This window comes from Camelina sativa, chromosome 7 (assembly GCF_030686135.1).
Source record: "Camelina sativa cultivar CO46 ecotype springtype chromosome 7, ASM3068613v1".
NCBI classification, from domain to species: Eukaryota; Viridiplantae; Streptophyta; class Magnoliopsida; order Brassicales; family Brassicaceae; genus Camelina; species Camelina sativa.
In genome coordinates, this window is record NC_141886.1 from 1,314,027 (window position 1) to 1,338,865 (window position 24,839).

Sequence of the window (24,839 nt, forward strand, 5' to 3'; positions counted from 1 at the left end):
GAGATAATGACCTATGCGGCCCATGAGAGAGATAAGGAAATGATTACTGTTCATTCATTAGATAAAGAAACCCTATTAAAGGGATCTTCCTTTTAATACAACAAGTATACAACCTTAGCTTAGGGAAACATCACATAATCTAAAACGACATCACTTAACATTATTATTATTGACTTTATTGAACCCTCTACTTCTCCAAGAGGTTCTCTTACTCTTCTCCTGACTCCTTTAGCCACTTCCAGTAGTCTCTCCTTCATTGACTAAACTCCTTTCTTCCACTGGTTCTCTTCTTCTTCTTCTTCATAAACAACAGTGGTACTCTTAGCCTATCACGTGGCTCGTTCTAAGAAGTCAATATATTCTAAGTTCCAAACTGCCCACAAATACGAGTGAACTTGGCCCCTATAGCTATATGTTCGGCAAGTCTCAGTCTCACAGACATTATAGATCAATAGTTTAAGATCCACTGTGCTTGACAAAAAAAAAAAAAAAGTTTAAGATCCACGGTCAACTAATCTTTATTCGTCCATTTAAGGGCCTTATAATTATATTACAAAAAAAAAAAAAAAAATCTTTTAAAGTCCTTTAAATTATCATGAGGTAAGGTATAATTAATACGCTGGATATATGAGCTAAACCTGTGATTAGGCCTTCCTAGACTAGAGCTTCCTCGCTTCTTTTCCCCCACTAAAAATAACATTTTCATAATAGTATATTATATACAGTATATACATGTTCTATACGGTTACAAGACGAATGGTACTAAAAACCGTTTAATATTTTATTTGAACTAGATGGAAAGCCCCATTACTACAAAATCATGAAATTAAGAAGCCTCTGTAAGAAAGTATCTATCTACAGAAACAAAATTTAAAATTTTTGAGACTTGAGAGAGTTTCGTGTAGTCTAAGTCAACAAATCTTGTCGAGAGTAGTTGTCTTTTGGTCAACAAATTTTGTTCCGTAGCTCTATGTTATCTTTTTCGAAATGGAAAATCAATCTCCTAACTAATGTGAAATCGGCCCAATCAAATAAGGCCCATTTACTATTGCGCGTATCATACACGCACTGAACCGATGCAAACTAAAAGAAAAGGATGATAACCTCCACGCGCCAAGCAAAACAACTCAGAAAAGACATGCTGCACTCTTGTTGTATCTTCTTAACGTATCTGTCTCCAGCGTGTCTTCCTCCACGTCATGCTTCTGTCCCGACATAATATTATTTTTATTATTAACAGTAGAAGATCCACTTACTTATTATTTGATTATTCTCACAATCTCAAAACAGTCTGTATTTTTAGAATTATTAAAAAATGCTTTGTTACAAAACTGTTTGACATGATTTATTACATGGTAGTATTTGTTTAACCGTAATTACCTGTCTGTCGGCAAGCTGACTTTTGTGTTCAAGCCGTAGGATCTGATGACTTTATAAAGATCAACGGATGTGAAAATAAGATAATTTTAAACAAAAGAAAAAACGCTGTAAATACGCTACACGGTATCAGCTAATAGTAGAATACAGTATAAACCTCTTTCTGTTGCTTTGAAAAAAATAAAAAAATATATATATATATATATATATCTATCGAATTATTCATTTTTTGTCATTTTCGATTTTACTACTTTCTTTTTAATTTTATTCTCTGTTTCTTCGGCTGTAGAGACTATGGCGGAGGAACAGAAGATAGCGTTAGACACAGAGTCTCCGGCCAAGGTTACGGCTCCAGCTCCGACTCCGACTCCGACGGAGGTTCATACTCCAGCTCCTGTTCCAGCTCCGGCTCCGGCGGATGTTCCTACACCAGCCCCTGTTCCGGCTCCGACTCCGGCCGTTGTCACGAAAGACGTTACGGAGGAGAAAGTTCAAAGCCCATCTCCGGAGCATATTACTGATGACTCCAAAGCCCTTACTGTTGTTGAGAGTAATTTTCTTTTCTCTTTAGGCATAATACTGATGATTAGTGCTCTTTGAGAGGCTTCTGCTTTGATGATAAATTATGGGTTTTTGCCAAAAACCTCTTTGGGGTTAAGTTTGGATTTTTTGGTTTTAGAGCTTTCTGCAGAGAATTATATTATTTGGGATTGTGTCTGTTTCCCCAGAGCTAAAAAATTGGTTTATGCAAAACGATTAAACATTAAAATATGGCAATCCCGAGATTTCTTTTGGCAATTGGTGAAATGAAACGCCTTTAAATTGTTCTTATTAATTGGGTTTTTTGTTTTGTTGTTGTCACACACTTGTATAATTCTATCTTTATATTGATCTGTATGCGTCTGCTTGTGACTCTCTTTGTGTCAAGTTTTGGGGTTTTTTTTTGTTGTTGTTTATGTTGTTATTCTAATGGAATGAGATTCTTGCAGAACCTATAGAGCCTGAACCCACGAAATCTTCGTCTGCTTCTCTCGATAGAGGTAAGAACTTAAACAACAACAATTAAACTATGTGACTACTTTCTGGTTGTGTATAAATGTTTTGTGGAAGTTGTTACTGAGCTTTTTCATTTGTATTGTATTGTAGATGTTAAGCTAGCTGATTTGTCAAAGGAGAAGAGATTGTCTTTCGTCAGAGCCTGGGAAGATAGCGAAAAGAGCAAAGCAGAGAACAAGTAAGTAAGAGATATTTTTTAATGATCTTTTAGGTTCTTTTGTCTGATTTTTGCTAACAAATTGACATGGAACAGAGCTGAAAAGAAGATCTCTGATGTTCTTGCTTGGGAAAACAGCAAGAAAGCCGCTGTTGAAGCGCAGCTCAAGAAAATTGAGGTATATAGTAAACTTGGCATTATAGAGATATAAACTGTTTTAATGTGATTGAGGTGGAAAGTGTTATTAATTTGAAATGTGATTTTGGAATGCAGGAGCAACTTGAGAAGAAGAAAGCAGAGTATGCAGAGAGGATGAAGAATAAGGTTGCTGCGATTCACAAGGAAGCAGAAGAGAGGAGAGCTATGATTGAAGCTAAGCGTGGAGAAGACATTCTCAAAGCTGAAGAAACTGCTGCTAAATACAGAGCCACTGGAATTGTTCCAAAGGCTACTTGTGGATGTTTCTAATCTTGAATTTGCTATACATGTTTCTTGTGTGTTTTCAACTGTAAAGTGTAACAATTTGTGTCTTCTCTTCATATGGCTTTGTATTAACCTTGTTTGTATATTAATTTTGTGTGTGGAAAAACATCAGAGTGAATATTTGTTCATTGTTTCTCTTGTGCTATTTTCTTAAGCATTATCAAAATCATGACGAGAAGATTGATACACAAACTCATCAAGGATCAAGAAGGTTTTTTCTTCTTTGAAGTTCTTCTACTAACTAACGCTAATTTACATAGATTATCTCTACTACTGAAGACCAAAAAGAACCAAAGTTTAAAACTTTTTCTTACTACACTTCCATAAGATGATTAGAATTTAGAACCCATGGAAACGACACCAACATGAGTCTGTGAGTAACTGTCAATGTTCTCTTCCAAGAAGCTCATATCGTCATCACTTATTGGGAAATCAAGCAGAAGTTGAAGAGCAGAGTCTGTTGAGTCATCCTCAAGATTATTTGAACAAGGGGAATAATCAGAACCATGAATCGCCACAGTAACCTCCTCTTTCCCTCCAAAAGACTTAGTTGAGCTCTTTTGAAGTGCAGATGAGGAAGATGTTGTCCGAGAGCAAGGGCTTTGACTAGTAGTTGTTGATTCATCTAAAGGAGCAAGATTCCTGAAAGCTTCACCAATCTCAGAGTTCCATATGCGTAAGAAGTGATCGCAGTCAGTTTTAACACCTCTACCAGAGGAAGAAGGGCAGAAGAGCATCGATTCTCTAGAAAGCCTTGCCTCAGCTTCAACTCTAGCGCTTTCCCATTGAGCCATGTGGCGAGTTGTGGGAGAAGATGGAGCTTGTTTAGGTAACCCGAATGAAGTTATTGGCTCATGAGTTTTAGGATCAAGACCCATAGATAAAAGACGCTTCTTCAAATGAGTGTTCCATAAGTTCTTGATCTCGTTGTCTGTTCTTCCTGGGAGCTGTGCTGCAATAGCAGCCCACCTGAGAAAAAAGAAAAACAAGAAAGAACAGAAATCAGACAATGTTAAAGAAGCTAGAGAAGAAGAAGGTGGAGAACCAAGTACTAAAAGACCTGTTTCCGAGAATGGCATGAAGCTGGACAACAAGTTTTTCTTCCTCAGCAGTGAACGGACCTCTCTTTATGTCTGGCCTTAGATAGTTTGTCCATCTCAGTCTACAACTCTTTCCACAACGAAGTAAACCTGTTTAATTTCCCATAGCCAAAACAAAACTAAATAAGATGAAACGCTTTCTCCATGAAACCACTCAAGAACCCTAGTTGTCAAGTTTCTCCAAAACCCCAAAAAAACTTTTAAAGATTAAATAAATTATGGAATTTTCAGTAAAAAGCTTGATGTAAAGATAAAGACTCTCTCTCAAGAATTTAACAAAGTAGAAAAAAAGAGGAAGAAGAAAATGAGTTTTTTTGTTTACCAGCTTGCTTGGGGAGTGTTCTCCAGCTTCCATGGCCATTTTTCTGGATATGAGCAACAAGAATCTCATCTTCATCAGCCGTCCATGGACCTTTCTTTAAACCTTTCTTATCACAACAAGGTGTTCTTCCCATTTTGTTGTCCTTCACCTCGCTAACAATAGCTCTTTCTTTTTAATTGAAATTCGGAGAGAGAGAGAGAGAGAGAGAGAGAGAGACGAAACAGTTGAAACAGCTAGTAGACTTTTAGACTCATTATAGAAGAGACAGACAAACCCCAAAGTGAAAATAAAGAGGAGAAGATAGGAGGATCAAAGAGAGAATTTTTGAAAATATGGGAAAAGTATATGAATGTTTTTTTTTACTTGGTCTGGTTTTAATGTCGTCTAGATGAAATAAAAAGCCAAAGGAAGCAATCAATTTACGATCTATGTTTCTTTGATACCTATATAGTATTAGTATTTATATATAGGGATATTGAAAGAAAATATAAAAGAAAGAGGAAGACAAGGAAAAAGAAATAAATACGATTGTGTGTGCAATAGAGACACGAAAAAGGACGATCAGCGAGCTTCGAGCCGGCCCTGAGCATTTAATACACGCAAAATTCGTACAAACATTTATTAGATTTGTATTTAATGTTCATGACAGCAACAACAGGTCGTTCAAACAACAACAACAAAAAATCGTGATTGCAAATATTTGGACCCTTTTGTTTAACATTTTCCCAAAAATTGCAAATAATAAAAAGGGTTGCCTATAGTATGTTTTTGTAAATGTAAATCCTAGTAATTCTTATAAAGCTTCAGAGTTTCATTGTCAAACAAAAAATTATTAAAGCATATGTATATTTTGTGAATTAGGGAGGGTTCATTTTAGATCAATATGTAAATTATGATTGATATGAGTATGACCCAAGTTTTGATGTCGAAAACAGCTAAGGGGAAAAGTAAAGAAGAAGTGGGCTAGGGTTCTCTCTCAGGGTTTGAAAATTGCAAGAAACAGGAAATAAAAGAGCATTAATGGCGGATAATACGAGACATCCCTCTTTAGCCGGGAAATAAAAAACAGAGAGAAACATTTATTGTTATCTTAGAAGAAAAAAGAAAGAAAGAAAGAAAAAAAAAAATACTCATTTAGAAGTTAATAAAGAAAGGAGCAGGAAGTGGAAGTAATGGAGACGACAGTGACTTGTTGTAGGAGCTAGCCGAAGGAAATGACTTGTTGTAGGAGCTAGCCGAAGGAAATGAAATGTGATGTGACAAACACGTTTTAATGAAAAAAATTATAAACTAAAAAACGAAAACATGGTTCATTTATTAACTATTGACTATTTTTATATATTTGAGATATTTTATCTTGTATTTATTCTTCTGTGAGAGTTATTTTTGTCGAAGTTTTTTTACTCCAAATTTCACTATTACTAGTTTTCTTATAAGAAATTAATTACAGAGTCATAAAAGAATCCAATAGAAAGTGGACACGTAATGTATGTGTAGTAGGCTTAGGGATCACAAAGAGTCAAAGATAGAGAAGCAAAAGATACTGTTTGTGTAAGGGACCTTGCTGACATATCAGTGGGGTCCAATCATAAATAAATGTGGTCAGCTACAAGTCAAAGCCCCCCGTATACTACTACTATGTGTTGTTGTTTCGTAAATACGCTTCTCTTGTCTGCTACATATGTTTCATAAATGTTTATTTTCATGAAAGAATTAAATGAAATCATATCTTTTCATCAAGTAGGGAGAGATCTACACAGCAATCAGATTTTACATGAATTGAGATAACACTTACAAACATGATCGCCAACGATTACGGATGAAATATAAATATAGGCTTAAAGATTCTGTAAAATATTTACTGAGACATAAAATACTTGGTGAACTACCAATGAGGGAAGAAAGAAACTATTTTGGAAAAATAAAATAATTTTTTATGCAAGTACAAAAATAAAATAAACAAAGTGCAACTTTCACGATTTAGAAATCCTAAATGCGCTGAGGCCCATAATTCCAAACAAAGCCCAACACAAAAACAAAACAGAGAGGAGGGTCATACGTTCTATCTTTTATTACTAGCCAAGTCAAAAGAGGAGTCATAAAGTGCAACGTAAAAAGGTTTCATAGAACCAGGAAATATAAAACGTCTAGAAAGAGATTAGAAACCAAACAAACTCTGTAACACGAGTCTTTACATGAACCGCCAAGTACTTGTTGCCTCATCTCCTCCGCATCGAGCTTTGAGAAACCACCTGAAACATTGGGTACATTGGTTTTGAAAAGATGCACTCTAGCTTCTTTTTAAAATTTGATTTCAATATTTTTTTGACAAGCTAAGAGAGAGAGATTCGTCTTTACCATTTAAATCAACCCGTGTCTCTCTTCGGGTGGAGAAACGTTTCATGCAATGTTACAAGTTTACTGACAGTAGATTGCTTGATCGATATTAGATGGAATTGGCTTGATTTCAGTCCCAAGTTCTTGCTCAGTCTGATACCTGTTTTCAAAACATGATAAATGACTAAGAAAACTATAACGAAACAAAATCCAGTTAGAACAGTGGAAAGAAGGAAATGCATACATTTTGAAGCGGTCCTCGTATGTCACCAAATTCACAGCCAATCCAAGGTGTCCAAACCGTCCTGATCGTCCCACCTGAGCATTTCACAACATGAATTAAGAAACATGAGGATGTACTTGAGAGAGAACTTAGGTAGATCATAAACAAATTTTGTTTCGACCTACCCTGTGTAGATACGACTCGGAAGTCCTAGGAAAATCAAAGTTGATCACTACATTCACAGCTTGAATGTCTATTCCTCGAGTAAAAAGATCTGCACAAGTCAGTTCACAATAAGTCAAATCATCATCATCATCATTATCTAACTACACGTGGCCATTCTTTAAAGTACATGCTTGACAAACACAAAGAATACCAGTGCAGACGAGATTCCTGCAAGCACCATTGCGGAACTCATGGAACACTCTGTTTCTATGGTCTTGAACCATCTTTGCATGAATGTAGAAGCATGAATAACCAAGTTCTGTGATTTTCTTAGCCAACAGCTCCACTCGATTGACAGAATTGCAAAAGATTATCGATTGATTTATTTGCAGCTGGGATTCAAGAAAAATGATAACTAGTTTAGAACATCCAAATCAAGTGCCAAATACTTCTGTAGTTACAGGGATATGTCTAGACATCTGACCTTAGAGAAAAGTGTGTTGAGGCAGTGAACCTTCTGTCTTTCTTCAACAAAGGCATAATATTGTGTGACACCCACAAGCGTGAGTTGATCCATGAGATTGATAACATAGGGCTTCCGGAGATGGCGATCCTTAAAAGCCTTGACAGTGACAGGAAATGTGGCGGAAAACATCAAAAATTGACGATTTTGTGGCAGAAACTGTATCAATTCCTCTAGAGAAGGTTGGAATTCTGCAGACAAAAGCTTGTCGGCCTGGAAAAAGTCATTTGTAAGGAGTCAGAAACATAATCAACATCAGGTAGATAAAGAAATAGAAGAAAGAAGGCTTAAGGGGTAAATGACTTTTAGCAGTCGTAAGTATTAATATGCATAAGTATAATAATACCATACAATCAATTCTGTTGAATCTTCAACAGAGAGAATGCAAGGCAAAATTAAGAAATTTCCTTTTAGCAGTAATCCCACAGTTTTTTCTTCATCGGTTTTAGCAATAGTGACATGAAGAACATATACTTGGGGAGCCATATCACAAAGACATAGTTAAGATCAAGATATTAGGAAAAACTATCAGGAGCTCACCTCATCCATTACAAGCATTGCACAGTCTTTCAAAACACACACACCCTTTTTTGTAAGATCCAATATTCTTCCAGGAGTTCCAACCAACAGATGTACAGGTTGATGTAGTCGCATGATATCATCTCTCAGACTGGTACCGCCAGTGGTGACCATTACCTGGATTTTCAAATACTTGGAAAGCTCCTTGCAGACCTGTGATGTCTGAAGGGCCAGTTCTCGCGTTGGCACTAGAATCATGGCTGCATAAGAAGATGGAACAACAAGTGTTGCAAAGACAAACAGTCAGTCAGTAACTCTTTTCCACAATATAAAAAGAACCCAGTCATTGGTTTCACTCTACTGAGCATAGACAACTGATCACACAACAACTCAACAATAAAAAGAAAAAAAGGGTAGCAGCATACCTTGAATAATATTGTTATTTGGATCAATTTTCTCGAGGACTGGAATGCAGAAGGCACCAGTCTTTCCTGTGCCGTTTTTGGCTCTAGCAAGAATATCACTACCAGTTAAAGCAATTGGAATGCTCTCTTCTTGAATTGGAGATGGCTTCTCAAAACCCTTCTCATAAATTCCCTTTAACAGATCTCTTTTCAGAAAGTAATCTTCGAATTCATTTCCTTTAGTAGCGGTCACATCCTGCAGACAATATCAAAGACAATGTTCATCATAAACAATAATGCTCAAGAAAGCTTTGTTGCTGAAAAAGAACAACTAATCATCAAGATTCATAATCACTCTGTAGAAAGTTTAGAAAGGAAGCCATACCGCAGTCTGATAACGTGTGTCAGGAGGTGGGAGCCTTAACGTTGCCTTCCAATCTTGGCCACTGAGAGTAACAGAGAATCAATCAGCAAACAAAGAGATACAACTTCACCACAAATCAAAATCACATTACACAGCACAAATCATTACTCACTGCAATCCAAATCTATCCATAACAACCACTTCAGCATCACCACTATTTGCAACCAAAACGTAATCAAGAACAGGAGGAACTTACTTAGGTTCGCTGGTAGCTTCGGACTGAGACGTCTTCTGAACCTCATTAGCGTTATTGGCGTTACCAGGAATCTGAGGGCGTCTTGACCACTGTTGCTGCTGGTGCTGCTGCTGTTGTTGTTGCTGCTGCAGTTGCATCTGCGGGTAGCCGCGCTGAACATACTGATGCTGCTGATCTTGAGGCTGTTGCTGCCGATACGACTGATGATAATCAGGATTCGGCGGCGCACCACGTCCGGTTCCAACCTCCGGTGGATACCTTCCTCTGTTATTATTATTCATCACAAATCTCGATCTCGAAAACTTATTAAGACACAAGACAAACCCTAAATCGACCTTTTACAAAAACTACGAAAGAATCTGCGATATAATCTGAGGAGTTTACAAAAGAGAATGCTATTCAAAACCTAGAGAAGGGTTTAAAAGAAGCTGATCCGTGGAAACAAACTCTAGGCAAGATCGGGAATGCTCAAATAAAACCACAAACCGGTCCGCCAGAAAGAAGAAAAAAAAAACGAATCGAGAGTTCCGATTGATATTATCACAACACAAATCCGAAGAAGAGAAGAGATGAAACGAGAGAGAGAAAGTGAATTAAAGAGAAAATTATAATCTCGGGAAATTTTCTTTTATTGGAGTGGTTCGGTTACAAAAGGAGGAAAGTGACGAATCCACACACTCGCCGGCGTCTTATTTTTGTTTAGGGCGTCAATGGATTTTCTCTTCTTTCTTTCACAGACTCTCTCACTTTATTATCTATTATTTCTCAAAACGACCTTTTTGTTTCTATTGTTTACATCAATAACCCATAGTTTCCTTTTCCTTTCGATTCACCCTATGTTTTATTGTTTTGTCATATGTGACACCTATTTTTTTGCCATTTTTCAATTTCTTAATTGAGTTCTTCTGATAAGTAACATTTTTTCTTCTAGTTACATAACAAAATCATTTTCTACTGATGGTGATGGGTAGGTAGGTATATAAACTGTGATGGTTATAAGGCGCAGTCTTGTAATGTTAGGTTAGGTTAGGTACTTAACTTAGGTTAGGTGTTGTCTATGTTGTATAAGGATCTTCATTAATGATAACATCTTAAAATCGGAAAAGGTTATATATAAGCTTTGTAATGGGCGTAAATAGTGTTTTTCTTTTTTGATGATTGCGTTTTTTCGTGTGTCCCCTTGCTAAGCCATAATTAGATTATAGAATATTGGATTTGATTAGACATATTTTTAAGGGTTCTCCTCACTCGAATCTCAACCATCAGAACAAACAATTTTGCCCGGCCCCTAGGTTTTTGATATAATAAAAAGGCAGAGAGCTCATAGATGGGGAAAAAAAAGAAAAACATTGATCCATCTTCGAAACTCTTTCGTAGATTTGAAAGAAGAAGAAGGGAGATAGAGAGATAACAATGGCGTTTACAGGGACACTAGACAAATGCAAGGCGTGTGACAAGACGGTATATGTTATGGACTTGATGACATTGGAAGGAATGCCTTATCACAAGTCATGCTTCAGGTGCAGCCATTGCAATGGCACTCTCGTGGTATGGTATCTACCTTCTTCTTCTTCTTCTGTCTCCATTTATTGTTCCTCTTTGTTTCTATGATAAAAAAAAAAAAACATGTTTTGTCTTTTACAGATAAGTAACTACTCATCCATGGATGGAGTTTTGTATTGCAAGACCCATTTTGAACAGCTCTTCAAAGAATCTGGAAATTTCAGCAAGAATTTTCAAACAGGTTTGTCAAATCCTCTGTTCTTTTAATCTTTTGTTGAAATCTTTTAATCTAATGGATACTTTGTCTTCTTGATTGATCTTTTTTACAGCAGGAAAGACCGAGAAATCGAATGAAACGGTATGAACAACAATTCTTCAACATACATTCCTCTGTTTTTTTCTTTATTGTTATTTCTTCCATCTTTTTCTAATATGTTTTCTTGGTGTGATCATCTGCATAGTCGAGGGCTCCAAATAGGTTATCTTCCTTCTTTAGCGGAACACAAGACAAATGTGCAGCTTGTAAGAAAACAGTTTATCCTCTAGAGAAGATGACAATGGAAGGAGAATCTTACCACAAGACTTGCTTCAGATGTGCACATAGTGGTTGTCCATTAACACACTCTTCATATGCTGCTCTCGACGGCATCCTTTACTGTAAAGTCCACTTCAGCCAGCTTTTCCTTGAGAAAGGTAATTACAGTCACGTCCTCCAAGCCGCCGCTAACAACCGTCGCACGGGGGCTGAGGAAGACAAAGCCGAACCCAAAGAAGATGAAGCTAACCCTAACCCTAACCCCACCGAAGAAGAAACTTCTGATGCAGCAGCAAGTGAAGAACATGAGTCCTAAGATGATCCGGGAGAGTTTTTTTTTTATGAAATATATCAACATAAATTGTTAAGAGAGCCACAATTTTCTTTAACTAATGCAACGAAGTAGATCCAAATTCTGTTTTTGTTACTTTTTTTATGGAACTGCATAATATTATATATTTGTAAAGTATTTTATTCAAGTTTACAAGTAATGTTTTAGATCCAAATTGTAGTCACATAAATAATTCAGGTCCATTACTCCTTGGTGCCTCGATCAGAGAAATTCAGGTGTGTGTTATCTTAATATGTACTAGATTATTAAATTCAAGTTTTTATTTTTTTTTGTTAATATACTATTTTAATATTAATTTTGTTAATATATTCCGTTGTTAATTTTGGTGATTTAGTATATAATCCACGGTATACCACACAACAATTTTTTTAACACAATCTTTAATTAAATCATTTTAATTCAATATATTTAAATTGATATTATTAAAATAATAAAATGAGGATTTAACCGTATTGAAATATCATGTTAATAATATTTTACTTTTTAGTTTTATCAATTCAATCATGTCATGTCGTATAACCTTTCATGTAATATAATTCGTTTGTGTTATTTTGGAAATTTAATATGTTTAAATATTCATAATTTAAAACTTTTTATTAAGTTTAGATATATCATTTATAAATTATAAACTTCTTGAAATTTTATAATTTACAATATACAATAAATTTACTATATATGTATGTTGAACACAAATTTTTTACATTAATTGAGTAATATTAAAAAAAAATCAAATCAAAATATATGCAGAAAAATATACATTTTTATTAACTTTATGTATTATATGATGATTCACTACATTTAAAATTTAAAATCAAAAAGAGATGATAGAAAAATAATTTTCTTTTAATCTGGAATAAATCTTCTAAATATCTATATTAATTGTAGAACATTATATATATATATATGGATATTTAAAATATTTTAATTATTTTTGGTTATAAGGATAGTAGACACAATTAACGAAACTTCCTTGAATATGAATATAAACATTTAATGACATTCAATGGTAAATGTTTCCAAACAAATATTTTTGAGCAAAAAATGCTGCAAAAATACTAGTATAGATTTGAGGAAATTTGTTAATCTAAAATGTGGATGTAGGATGTTATCTTATTTTTTACTACATTTTTCTTTTGAAGAAATTAATTCAGAAACAATGAAATATATAGAAAAGAAAAGAGATAATTTTTTAAAAAAATGTAAAGATAATATGATACTCTATATAACAAAAATATACCACAATTAATAGATTATAATAAAGTTTTACACACACAAAATGTTTTTTTTTTTTTTTTTTAATTTAATGTTAAATTATATTCAAAATATTTCTTTTCACATCCCATAGAAAGTAAAACTTCCTTGATCTCAATAATTCACCTTTTATTTATATTCTATGAAATGATTCTCCCGGTCCACATCTATTTATATAGTCTTATTAACTTCTCGAATTCTTTTTACATAAGAAAAAAAGAAAAAAAAAACTAAGATATAGGAGTTTTGAAAATAAGAATGGCGGAATATCTGTATGCTTGCATATTGGGTGCTCTTTTAGTCGCAATCATTCTTGTTGCGGGATGCGTCTTTCGTAATGATTAAGAGAATATGCAGGAGAGGCCAGATGTTTAAACAGAAAGCTATTTACATAATTATGGTTGTTGGTTTATCTTATCTAGAGCTCTTAGGATGATATCAAGTTTTTTGCTAATCGTCTTGTTCCTTACTATGTGTTTCACTGTTTTGGTTTCTTCTTCTTGATTCCTCGAAAGGAGTTAGTATGGGACTATTTTCAATCATTAATAAAGTTTTAATATCTCGAGGACATTCAAACGATTATTCACTACATAAGTATATTTTGGTTTAATATTAATTACGTCTAACACACACAAAAATTCAGAACTCTGAAAACGTGATTGCGTCTAAAGAAACAGTCAGAAGGAGTTTCTTGAAGCGGAAGTAAAGTCAAGTTCACAGGACTTGATGCTCCTTCCAAGAGCAAAACTCCAGTCTTGAATTTCATATCCTTCTTGACAAAGTTTTGGACAAACCGTAGATCTTTCTTCGCCAAGATCCTCGACCTCATGCAGTGCCGGCCCAACAATAACAAGTGCCCTACGCAAAAAAATAAAAAATGCCCTTTTTTATGCTTTAGTTGCTTTAAAATTTTAAGTTTTCTATAGAAGGCCACAATTTTAAAGGCTTTTCACATATTTAACAAAAACAAAAGCCTTTTACATATAAGTATTTAGCTCTTATACATATCTCCTCCACAAAAAATGTCTTTTGTTTAAAAGATTTATATGTAAAAAAGCCCTCAAAATTAGAGGCCCGAATCTTTGGTTTCAGTGGCTTCCCCTGTGGGCCGGGCCTGACCTCGTGTAACCGTTCAGACTGGCCTTTAAAACCATCTAAGCTGACATAAAGTTAGCCCAATTTTTTTTTGCCTTAACTTTTTACCTTCTTTGGACTCATTGAGAAGTTGGTGTAGCAATGTTTTGAATGAAAAAGCTACATTTATTTTGTAGAGTTTCTCATGCATGATGCTTTTCTTTCTCCTTTATGATTTTAGTAGAGTTTCCAATTATTTTGACTTGTAACTACATTTTTTTTTTCACTTCCTTTATCACACAGTTCATCGCAAGATGTCTGATGAACATAACTTGGAAAATGGTAAGACTGAATTCAGCAACAACTTTCAAATGTCTCATAAAAAATTCATCAACTAATCATAGATCTTTTAATATTGAGATCCTGATAAGAGCTACAAAGCAAACCAATTAAGTACAAATTCAAGCAGAAACCAATTAAAAGGCTCATTAGGGTTTAGTGATAGGATTTACCCCTGGATGATAGGCTACTCCAAAGCCATACTTTGGTTATCAAACCAGGAAGTATCTCAGACGATATTGAGATTGGGATTGATCAAGATTCTGTTTTCTGTAGGGTCAACACGCTTCATTGTTTAGGAATATGTCAATTGTTGCGTCGATTAGCTCAGAAAGTAAAGAGGGTTTGAAGCTTCTCGGAAATGGGTTGGAATTTGGCTTTTCGGTTCGGCTGCTTGGGTTTTCAGCATGGTGGATTAACTCGATCTGGTTTATCGATGACTGATTGGGAATTCACCGGTGAATTCCCTCCTCTATCAGATGAAGCTTGGGCTAAGGAGTTTGAGAAATACAAGTAGTCACCTAAATACAAGCGATCAGTGAGCAATTTGGTTGCTTGCATTGTGTTTTTCTGTCATTGGATGAACTAAAATGGGTTGAAAATGCTGTTTTGTGCTTAGGTATTTGGTGTTTTGGCAGTGTGAACAAAGGGATCAATCTTGAAGATTTTAAGTTCTTATATTGGATGGAGTATGCTCATCGAATGTGAGGAAGAGGACTGGGGATCATGTTTGCTTTGCCAATTTCGTTTTTTTCTGCGTAAAGGGTATATTGCTCTACGTCTTGGAGTCAGCTCTATGTTTTATTTGTTAGAATTTTGAAAAGAGAATAACAAAACTGAGTAGGAGACCTTTGTCTCTTCTTTTTTTTTTTCCAGCAAAAGTAATTTATTTAGAATAAAATCTGTCAAGGTACAAATGTTCCATCAGCCATACAGGAGGATTGCAAGAGTCTGAATAAAAATCTAAGTTATTACAACCCAATTTAGCTAATAAATGGGTAATCTCATTGTTTGTGCGATGAATAAAGAAAAATACTACATGAGCAAAGTTTCTGAAACAGAGTTTGATATCTTGTAGTAAACCATGAATGGAGACATCTTGTAGAGATCCATTGAGACAATCAATTAACGTTTTGCAGTCTCCTTCAAAGCATACATTGGTGAATCCCATAGCAGCAGCTTGTTGAATGGACAGTAGTAAAGCTTGCGCCTCTCCCTCTAGTGAATTATTTGCATTTCTAATGATACATGAACCCCAATAAATTGCAACTCCAAGATGGTTACGGATCATCCATCCTCCAACCGTTTTCCTTGTATCTGCTCTGAAACTAACATCAAAGTTACATTTTAATTTTACCAATGGAAATTCTGGTCTCGTCCAATGGGGATTATAAGGTCGGTCTAAAGAAACTGAACAAAAAGAACGAGGTGGTGTTGACTTAATCCATTCAAACACATCAGCCAAAGATTGAGATACGATTTGATTATGATCACAAGCAATATTTTGGAAGATGAAATTATTGCGATCCTTCCATATGTTCCAAATAAGCCAGAGAGGAAGTAGTTTCTGTTCCTTGGATAATGATTGATCATCAAACAAGTGTAATAAAGCTGAAACATTTAAATCACAATCTGTGTTATGGAAGGATGATAGTAGTGGGAGATTAGCCAAGTCCCAAACCAACTTAGATGCAGGACATGTGAATAGGGTGTGATTAATAGATTCATCAGCGCCGCGACAACGTTGGCACAATGTACTAATGTCAATACCTCGGGAGACAAGTCTAGTAGCGGTACCTAAAAATTTAGATAACGCATTCCAGAGGAAATGTTTTATTTTTGGTAAAATTTGCAGCTTCCATATTTTGTTTTTCAGTTCAACAAAACCATGAGGTACCTTTATCTCTTCTCTTTCTAAAGAAGATAAAAACAAATATAAACTTCGATTAATTGAAACTTGTTATTTACAATCAAGACAAAATTTGTTTATATAGTTAATAAATAGACACGATAACACAATGACATATGGAAAGTCCATACCGTCTTGCAGCTCACCTGACCTCAGCTTTTGCCATTTACTGTGGACTTTTACTGGACCACTCTCTCTGTTGGTATGCTTGAACCACCAGCTGAGTCACTGGCTTGGGTTCGTGGAGCAGCTAAACTGAAGAAGCTTGCATTACCAGTGAGCTTGATTGTTGGTATCACTGCGATTTCAGGAGCCTTTGTTGCTGGAAATGATGCTGTAAGCAAACTAAAATTTTAGATATAAGCTTCTGCTTTTATTGTAGTTGTAGAAAGGAATCTGAGCATTTTGATCTCTCTGCTTGTGAATTGTAGGGTCGTGCATTCAACACATTCCCGAAGATGGGCGATACTATATTTGAGGATTTAATGTTTTGGTCAATTCTTCTACTTTGTTCAGATTTTAAAATATTTTTAAAAATAAATTTTAAAAAAATTTAAGAACCCAAAATTAAGATCTACCATTGGAGCATAACATTTTACAGTTTTTAAAAAAAAGTTTTTAACTTAATTATTTTCAAATATTATAATTACAAACATACTTAAACATCTTTTTTTAGCACCCACAGAGGAACATGCTCTTACTTGAACATGCTTTTACTTTATTATATAAGATTTGTAAAGTATTTTTATTCAAGTTTACAAGTAATATTTTTTAGATCCAATTTGTAACCACATAAATTATGCTAATTTACAAAGCTAGAACGTGGAGAGAGGGTGTTATATTATTTTTTACTAGATTCTTGTTTTAAAGAAACTTGAAAACAATGACATTTATATATACATTTTTTAAGTATATTTTGGGTTCTACCATTTTATTTGTACGTATTAAAAAACTTATATACAAAGTTAATTCCTAAAACATTTCTAAAAATAGTATTACTTCAGATTTTGTTTCCTAAATATTTTACATATCATTCCAACTCAAAAAATACAGCAGAACCAATATGAAAACAGATGTATTATGATATATTTAGCCACACTTTCTATTGTGTATTGAAGATATTATATTTCTTAATCATTTGTAAACAAAAAAAACAACAATTTGATTATTTTGTTTTCTAAAACCTGTGAGTTTTGATTCTTAACGTAAGAAAAACTTCGATTCATATTTATTTAAATATTATAATTAATATATATATAAACTTAATAAAATTTTAAAATATTACAAATATATAATATTAAAAATTCAAATATTATATAATATAGTTATATAGTAGATGAGTTATAAAGAGGACATTTCAGAATTAATAAAATATTATTAAATTTGTGATAACACGGGTTAAATCCTCATTTTATTATTTGTCAACACTATTAATATTAAAATATTTGATAAAGAAAAATTAAGTTGATTTGACTAAGAGTGTGTAAATTAATTAAATCATTAGGAAAAATATGACTTAATCATAGCGTATAAATGACTTACTATGTATTTAAATAATTTATTTATTTTTATAATAATTAAAAATCAAAATAGAATCCCAAACACTAAACAAAACAAACTAAATATAACAAACAAATGGTCATGGAGTATATTACGAGTAAAAACATGATATAAATATTTAACCGCACAAACGGTCGGAAAATTTAGTTATTTTTTTATTTGCAAAATATTCAATTTTTAACAAACAAATACAATATAAAATATAAATAATAATAAAAATTATATGCACGCGGATGTACCGCGAGTTAAAATCTAGTTATATAGGAAAAAAAAACATAATTTTAAAAAAATGTAAAAGATAAAATGATACTGTATATAACATAAAATACATATACCATCTACGTTTAAGTTTAAAAAATGGCATTCATGAGACCACATCCTTTAACCATCGTAAATAAAGTATGTTTCCATAGAAAGTAAAACTTCCTTAATCTCAAATATTCACCTTTTATTATATTCTATGATATGATTCTCCCAGTCCGCATCTATATATATAGTCTTATTAACTTCTCGAATTCTTTGACATTAGAAAGAAAAAAACTAAGGCATAGGAAAAGGATCTTTGAAAATAAGTAAAGAAGAATGTATCTGCTGCAAGTTTGCCTATGGGTTGCTTTTTTAATCATGGTCATTCTTCTTGCGGGATGCCTCTTTCATATGATTGGTTACCAGAAGTTGGAGTATCTGCAAATGCCTATGGGTTGCTCTTTCAATCGTGGTCATTCTTCTTGCGGGATGCCTCTTTTATATGAATGGTCAAAAAGAGAAGCCGAAGTATCTGCAAGTTTGCCTATGGGTTGTTCTTTTGATCGTGTACATTCTTCTTGTGGGATGCCTCGTTTATATGATTGATTACCAGGAGAAGTTGAATATCTGCAAGTTTGCCTATGTGTTGCTCTTTTAATTGCTCTTTTAATCGTGGTCATTTTTCTTGTGGGATGCCTCTTTATATGAATGGTCACCGGGAGAAGTCGGAGTGTTTTTTACACAAATGTCAATCGTATTAAAACATTTAACTCATATGTTTAACAGCAGGTTTCGAGAGCATCCTGGTACGGGCTTAATAATTAATACTAATTAGCGTTAAATCTCTACTCTCGGATTCGACTATGTTCTTTTGTGTTAGTAGTCACTAGACTTGTTGGGTATATTCAACTTGACATTGCGAGTGATTTGTATAAAAGCTACAAATCCAAAGTTATTCAATCATGAATTTTAAAAAATCTTCTGAAATCTACTGTTATTGAAATGATGATTTAAAAATCTACTTTAAAATCCATTGTTATTCAAAACAGTTTGTAGATTTAGATTTTAATAAATTTTAGGAATTCTGGAGGATTTGAGATGATTTGAGAGGATTTGTTTAGTTAAAAATACATAAATCCAAATCTCGTTGTTTTAGGTGGGATTTGAAAGAATTTTACCATAAATCATATAAACTTCTCTAAAATCTATTAAAATTCCAAATTTTCTAAATCCTATCAAATCCTCCAAATCATTGTTTCAATGGATTTCTGTATTTTTAACTAAACAAATCCTCTAAATTCCTCCAGAATCCTTAAAACTTATTAAAATCCAAATCCACAAACTGTTTGGAATAACAGTGGATTTTAAAGTAAATTTTTAAATCATCAGTTGAATAACAGTGGATTTTAATAGATTTTTTAAAGGGTAATTGACAAAAATAGCACCAATTTAAGTTTTTAGTCCAAGATTAGCACACATATTTAAAAGTTCCAAAATTATCACAAATTTATATATCATTAAAATAAAACATAATTATAATAAAACAAAATCGTGACATTGCTATCTCTCTCACTCTTTCTTCTTCGAGGATTCCAAACCAACCTTACAGATCCGAAGAACGATTAAGAGGTTTTGAAACCATTAGATCCGAAATTAGTGAAGGCCTGAGATTTTGCGACGGCGGAGAAAATCGTGTTGTGATTTACACGACATCGTTGTGCGGCGGACGATGGAGGCGTGTAACACGGTGAGAGCTGCGATTGAGAATTTTGGTGTGGTGCTATGTGAGAGATATATGTCGATGGATGGGGATTCAAAGAAGAGCTTCAAAATCTAATGGCCGGAGAAAGAGACAATGGTGGTGATGTTTCGGCGGCAGCAGAGGTGTTGTGGTCGAGGGTTTTTGTGAAAGAGAAATACATTGGTGGAGGAGAGGAAGTGATGAGTTTTGTGGAAGAAAGTTTCTTCCCAAAAAAGTCATTGTTGCAGTTTGATATTGTTGATGGTATAAATTTGCTTTTTAGACTATGAAAGAGAATCCTCTTCTAGGTCCTTTTTCTTTGATGTGGGTAACTATAAAGATCTCATCTTTTCCTATTCCCAGAAAGATTCCAAATTGAAATTGTTCAAATTTGTGATGGGTTCTTTTGAACAAAGCTACTTTTTTCTAATTCTTTGGGGATGAGTTAAAAGTTTACAAGTGTGTGTGTGTGTGTTTTTATATAAAAGATTGGAGAAGATGTGGGCTTTAGATGTATCAATGGTGGTTCATAAACACCATGTGTGGCGTTTGTTTACTTGTGATGTTGTAGTGGTCAAGATGGGGGCTTTAGATGTATCAAATGATGTTTTCATATGGTGTTTGTTTTCATTGGGATTTTGGATAATAAAGCTAATTTGGATGGTTTTCACCATAAAACTTATTTTAAAACATACTCAAGAAGGCTTTGTATTAAATATTTGGATTGGTAGCTACATTTTCATCAGTAAGCATATAAAAATATTCTCAATCAAACATTCAGGAAGAATTACAAGAAATTTAGAAAGGATGTCTTAAATTTAAGGAAGACTTTCATTAAAAGGAAAAAAAACAAAAAAAAAGGAGCATACACGCTACCATATTGAGTTTTGTTGATACCTCGCATAATCCCTTCTCATGTTCTTGTAACTTGAAAAATCAGCACCCAACATCCATCGTCCAACACTCCTCGGAAATTTAGGAAGGAATTCACGAAATTTAGAAAATATTTCTTGAATTTCAGGATGATCTTCATAAAAAGTTTGGATTTCATGATGAACTTAAGAAGGTTGACCTTCATAAAAAACTTAGATATTGGTAAACACCCAGATATGCACAAAAATGATATCATTACCCTTCACTAATGGAATATTCTTTCACATATTGAGGTGTGTGTTGACAATTTGTAGGATTATGTTCCTTGATTCAGTTTTATTTTCTCTATTTTTAGACCTGTATGATGCTTGTCAAACCTTTTAGGTTGTTTTCGTACTTGTATGATGTTTCTGCATCATATGTTAGCACTTTATTTTAACTGTGATTGAATTTCGGGAAAGGTTATATGAAATTTGGGAAGGATTTTATGCAATTCAGGAACACTTGCTTGAATCGGACCAAACAATTTGATTCACCTGGATCAATATGAATACATCGATCTATGTGAATTCAATATCCATCAAATCATGAACAATAGCCTAATTTCATGAAACATCATGCTAGTTATTACTATTTGCTACCTTTATTGTAAAACACAAATATATGCACAAAATCAAATCATTATACATCACTAATGGAATAGTATGTGATACAATAAGACAAAACACATATAAAGAGATTTAAAACACATTTAAAAAAAAAAAAACAGGAAGGATTCCATAGGTTTTAGGAAGACATTCTTGAATTTTAGGAAGGTCTTCTATAATGACATGAACTCAAGCTTCCACTCAAGTGCCCATTTTTCCATCTTCATCATCAATTCTCTACTTTGTTCTTGAAATATTTGTCATCATATATCATCAATCATTTGAGTTTAGAGCTGAAAACCTTATTCAACAACATGATCAGTTCGTGAATTCAATTTTCACAACTCATGACTTTTAAATTATTCATAGCTACCTTGAATCTGAACTCTAACTGAAGAATCATCCAGAACATGAACAATTATTAGAACACCAAGTTCATTATCACAAGACGTTAACACTAACACCGTAGCCACCATGATTTGCCCTTTTGCAAATGAACTCTCCTTTAAAAACTTTAACATTGGAGCAACACAACCTTCATCTGTAATAATCATCTTATTTCAATAATTATCACAGCAAGAGAACCAAGCTAATACATCACATTAATTCTATCAACTAATTTTTCCATTTGAATTGAAACAATTAAAGACCAAAAAAAAATGCAAAATTGGATCATTCATAGCTATTAGATGAAGCAAAATCACAACTTCTTCACTATCAAAATCAAACACACTCTGAATCTTTTTCACATCACATCATAAACTTGCTGAGAAGAATCAGAGACGAATCGAACAAGCGTTCTAAGTATTTGAAAAAACAGATCTACATGTTAACTGACCTCGCCACACTCTGTTTTAAATGATTCATCTTCATCCATCGCCATATGGATTCGCTCCGCCGTAACAGCCGTACTAGTCTACCAGATCTCTACAATCGATATACCTCTTCTTCCTCCGCTGTTATCGTAACCATCTCTGACGAGAAAGTGGTGGAAGATGATGGTGATTCGAACAAGCAAATCGTTCCGGCAGTGGAGGTTGAAGAAATGGTTACGATGAAGAAGGAGATACTCCGGCCGGTGATGGAATCGACAAAAGCGGTGGAGTACGACGGTGAATCGAACATGGGGCTTTTCTGAGATATTGTTGAAGATGAAGCATACGGTAGAAAATAATAATAATTATATATAATAATAATTGTATAAATAAAAATAATTTCAAAAATGCTAGATTAGGAATATTTAAGCATGCTTGCTATATTTGGAAGAAAAACCTAAAGTAGTACCATTCTAGAGTATTTCTCTTTTTTAAAATTCATGATTGAATGATGTGTAAATTTTAGACAAATTAGCGTTAACTCTCTACTCTCGCATTCGACTATGTTCTTTTGTCTTAGTAGTCACCAGACTTGTACTGAGCTCGTCCCTTTTCATATTTGGGCCTCGGCCTAACAAAACTAAAGTCAGGCTGGTTTTTTATTTTTATTTTTGTATTTTTTTCTTTCTTCATTTTAATAGCAAAATATTTTTCTCGAAAAAACAGTATATATAAATATAATAAATAATATAAGTTGGATATATCGTAAATGTGTATTATTACAAGCCATATGCTCATATTTTTTTTTTAAAAACTTTCTTTTCACCAATTGATCGTAAATTCAGTTGAATATTTTATGGAGTATATTTTTATTTTTAAATTATTTTAAAAAAAAAGATAATGAGAAACTAATAAATCGGTCACCAAAAAAGAAAAAATGTGGCTGTAGTTTTATACACATAAGCTTAATTTTTTCTTACTGGTAATAACTTTCTAAAAATAGGAAAAGGTTTGATTACAAAAGAGCAAAAAAAAAAATTTAACATTGTACGAACGAAAAAAATAATAATCAATTTGGAAAAATCAGATAAAAGGTTAAAAAAAAAATGAAGTGGGAAAAATTCCGAGAAACTGGGACCGGAACCACCGACACGACGATGCCGACTCCTCCGGTGTCATCGGAGGCGACGACGGCATCCAAAGAGATCGATCCAAATAGTGTATTGATGGTTGCTGATTTCTTCAAAGCAATCGCCCCTGACTCATCTGTCAACGATTTCACCGAATCCGACTTTTTCTCAATCTTATTTCAAAGCAACACCAAAGCTCTCTCCATCTCACGCGGCCGTGTCTCTTGCTCCGTCATTGTCACACCTTCCTTATCCGTAATTATCTTCTTCTTCTCTCTGTTTTTGTTTCAATTGAATCAAATGGGTTTCGTAAAGTTTCGATCTTTTTCTGTTTTTTTTTTTTTTTTTTGTGAAATATAAAGTTTCGATCTTTGATTTGGGGTTTTGTTGTGAATTATTAGAATTTCTTTAATGGGTTACATGGAGGAGCAGTGGCATCAATTGCAGAGAGAGTAGCTATGGCTTGTGTGAAAACTGTTGTCTCTAAAGATAAACATCTCTTCCTTGGTGAATTGAGTACGTCTTATCTCTCTTCTGCTCCTATCTCGGTAAGCTCATTCATTCCTCGTTTTCTTTTAAGATTTTTGGACCTTTGAATCAGAGAAGAAGCTTAATTTGTGTGAGAGAGATTTTGCAGTCTGAATTGGTTGTGGAGGCATCGGTGGTGAGGACTGGGAGGAATCTGTCGGTGGTGACTGTTGAGTTCAAGATCAAGGAGACCATGAAAGTCACTTATCTATCTCGTGCTACTTTATACCATTCTCCCATCTCTAAGCTTTAAGCTTTTTGAATTGCTCAGAGATCTTCTTCTTATAAGCTCTATGTTGATTGTTTATGTTCTCTATTCAATAAAATAAAGATTCTGTATACAGAGTTTAGCCTTGGGATATATGTAATAAGCATTACTACTTGTCATATGTAGTCACTTTATACAACACTAAGAAGAAACTTGCACCCGCATTTAGTAGAGCATGACAAGGTAAGGTCTCTGTCTGAAGGAATCAACTGCAGTGGTTTGACATAGATTCAGGAATGAAAGCAGTTTGTGTTGGAGCCTTGGAGGAATAGATCTATGGAAGAGCATCCGGGAACCTGGTTTAGGCCACAGGCGAATATTGCTTACAAAAAAAAGCCTCGTCACGGTTCTCGATTGGATCCTCTAGCTTGTGGAAGCATTATTACGCCGGTGTTTCCATCAAGAACACCAAGGAGGATCTTTTGAAACCTGGTGACTTACAAGGAAGAAACAGAGTGGGGAAAATTAGAAAGGCTCACATTTGGTGCACCTTACCTACTTCTTTCTTACACGAAATCAACTCATTCATCAAGCTGTAATTAAAAGATCAAGACCACTAAAATATTCATTAAAAGGTTATTGTGTAGTCTGCAATCACTAAAATAGTGCATCAGATGTGTCACACAGGACACCATTGTGCCGTTTCTCCTTTAATATTCACAGCCTGTGAGAGAGAAGTACAGAAGAAAAGCATGTTTGAATTGATAGTGAGCTCAGTCCTTAAGCGACAACATTCTCACATACACGTCTTCTATTAAATGGTCACTCGCTGCTGCTCAAAA

General features: G+C 34.0%; 5 protein-coding genes across 6 annotated transcripts; 3 read left to right on the plus strand and 2 right to left on the minus strand.

The window, feature by feature from the left end:
• The first annotated feature begins 1,582 nt into the window (after positions 1–1,582).
• On the plus strand, positions 1,583–3,201 carry LOC104699777 (uncharacterized protein At3g61260). Its single transcript, XM_010415135.3, has 5 exons — positions 1,583–1,927; positions 2,367–2,417; positions 2,524–2,611; positions 2,687–2,768; positions 2,864–3,201. Exons 1-5 carry the CDS (start codon positions 1,672–1,674, stop codon positions 3,056–3,058), a joined length of 672 nt encoding a protein of 223 aa, XP_010413437.1. The 5' UTR covers positions 1,583–1,671; the 3' UTR covers positions 3,059–3,201.
• A 70-nt stretch (positions 3,202–3,271) lies between these two features.
• Positions 3,272–5,058, minus strand: LOC104699778 (transcription factor MYB17-like). Its single transcript, XM_010415136.2, has 3 exons — positions 4,496–5,058; positions 4,134–4,263; positions 3,272–4,042 (listed from the first exon to the last, which is right to left on the minus strand). Exons 1-3 carry the CDS (start codon positions 4,626–4,628, stop codon positions 3,406–3,408), a joined length of 900 nt encoding a protein of 299 aa, XP_010413438.1. The 5' UTR covers positions 4,629–5,058; the 3' UTR covers positions 3,272–3,405.
• A 1,348-nt stretch (positions 5,059–6,406) lies between these two features.
• LOC104699779 (DEAD-box ATP-dependent RNA helicase 12) lies at positions 6,407–10,058 on the minus strand. Its single transcript, XM_010415138.2, has 10 exons — positions 9,287–10,058; positions 9,052–9,112; positions 8,688–8,922; positions 8,284–8,522; positions 7,705–7,956; positions 7,432–7,612; positions 7,241–7,329; positions 7,077–7,150; positions 6,854–6,992; positions 6,407–6,747 (listed from the first exon to the last, which is right to left on the minus strand). The coding sequence occupies exons 1-9, from the start codon at positions 9,565–9,567 to the stop codon at positions 6,914–6,916; spliced, it is 1,491 nt and encodes a 496-aa protein (XP_010413440.2). The 5' UTR covers positions 9,568–10,058; the 3' UTR covers positions 6,407–6,747; positions 6,854–6,913.
• A 485-nt stretch (positions 10,059–10,543) lies between these two features.
• On the plus strand, positions 10,544–11,830 carry LOC104699781 (LIM domain-containing protein PLIM2c). 2 transcript variants are annotated; one of them, XM_010415140.2, is made up of 4 exons: positions 10,544–10,834; positions 10,931–11,030; positions 11,119–11,147; positions 11,251–11,830. In XM_010415140.2, the coding sequence occupies exons 1-4, from the start codon at positions 10,700–10,702 to the stop codon at positions 11,638–11,640; spliced, it is 654 nt and encodes a 217-aa protein (XP_010413442.1). In that variant the 5' UTR covers positions 10,544–10,699; the 3' UTR covers positions 11,641–11,830. The 2 variants fall into 2 exon arrangements, with proteins under 2 accessions (XP_010413442.1, XP_010413443.1); XM_010415141.2 differs by having other exon boundaries at positions 10,548–10,834; positions 11,122–11,147.
• Positions 11,831–22,684: 10,854 nt separating this feature from the next.
• On the plus strand, positions 22,685–24,221 carry LOC104699782 (uncharacterized). The gene is made up of 3 exons (XM_010415144.3): positions 22,685–23,516; positions 23,663–23,809; positions 23,899–24,221. The coding sequence occupies exons 1-3, from the start codon at positions 23,238–23,240 to the stop codon at positions 24,040–24,042; spliced, it is 570 nt and encodes a 189-aa protein (XP_010413446.1). The 5' UTR covers positions 22,685–23,237; the 3' UTR covers positions 24,043–24,221.
• The last annotated feature ends 618 nt before the right edge of the window (positions 24,222–24,839 follow it).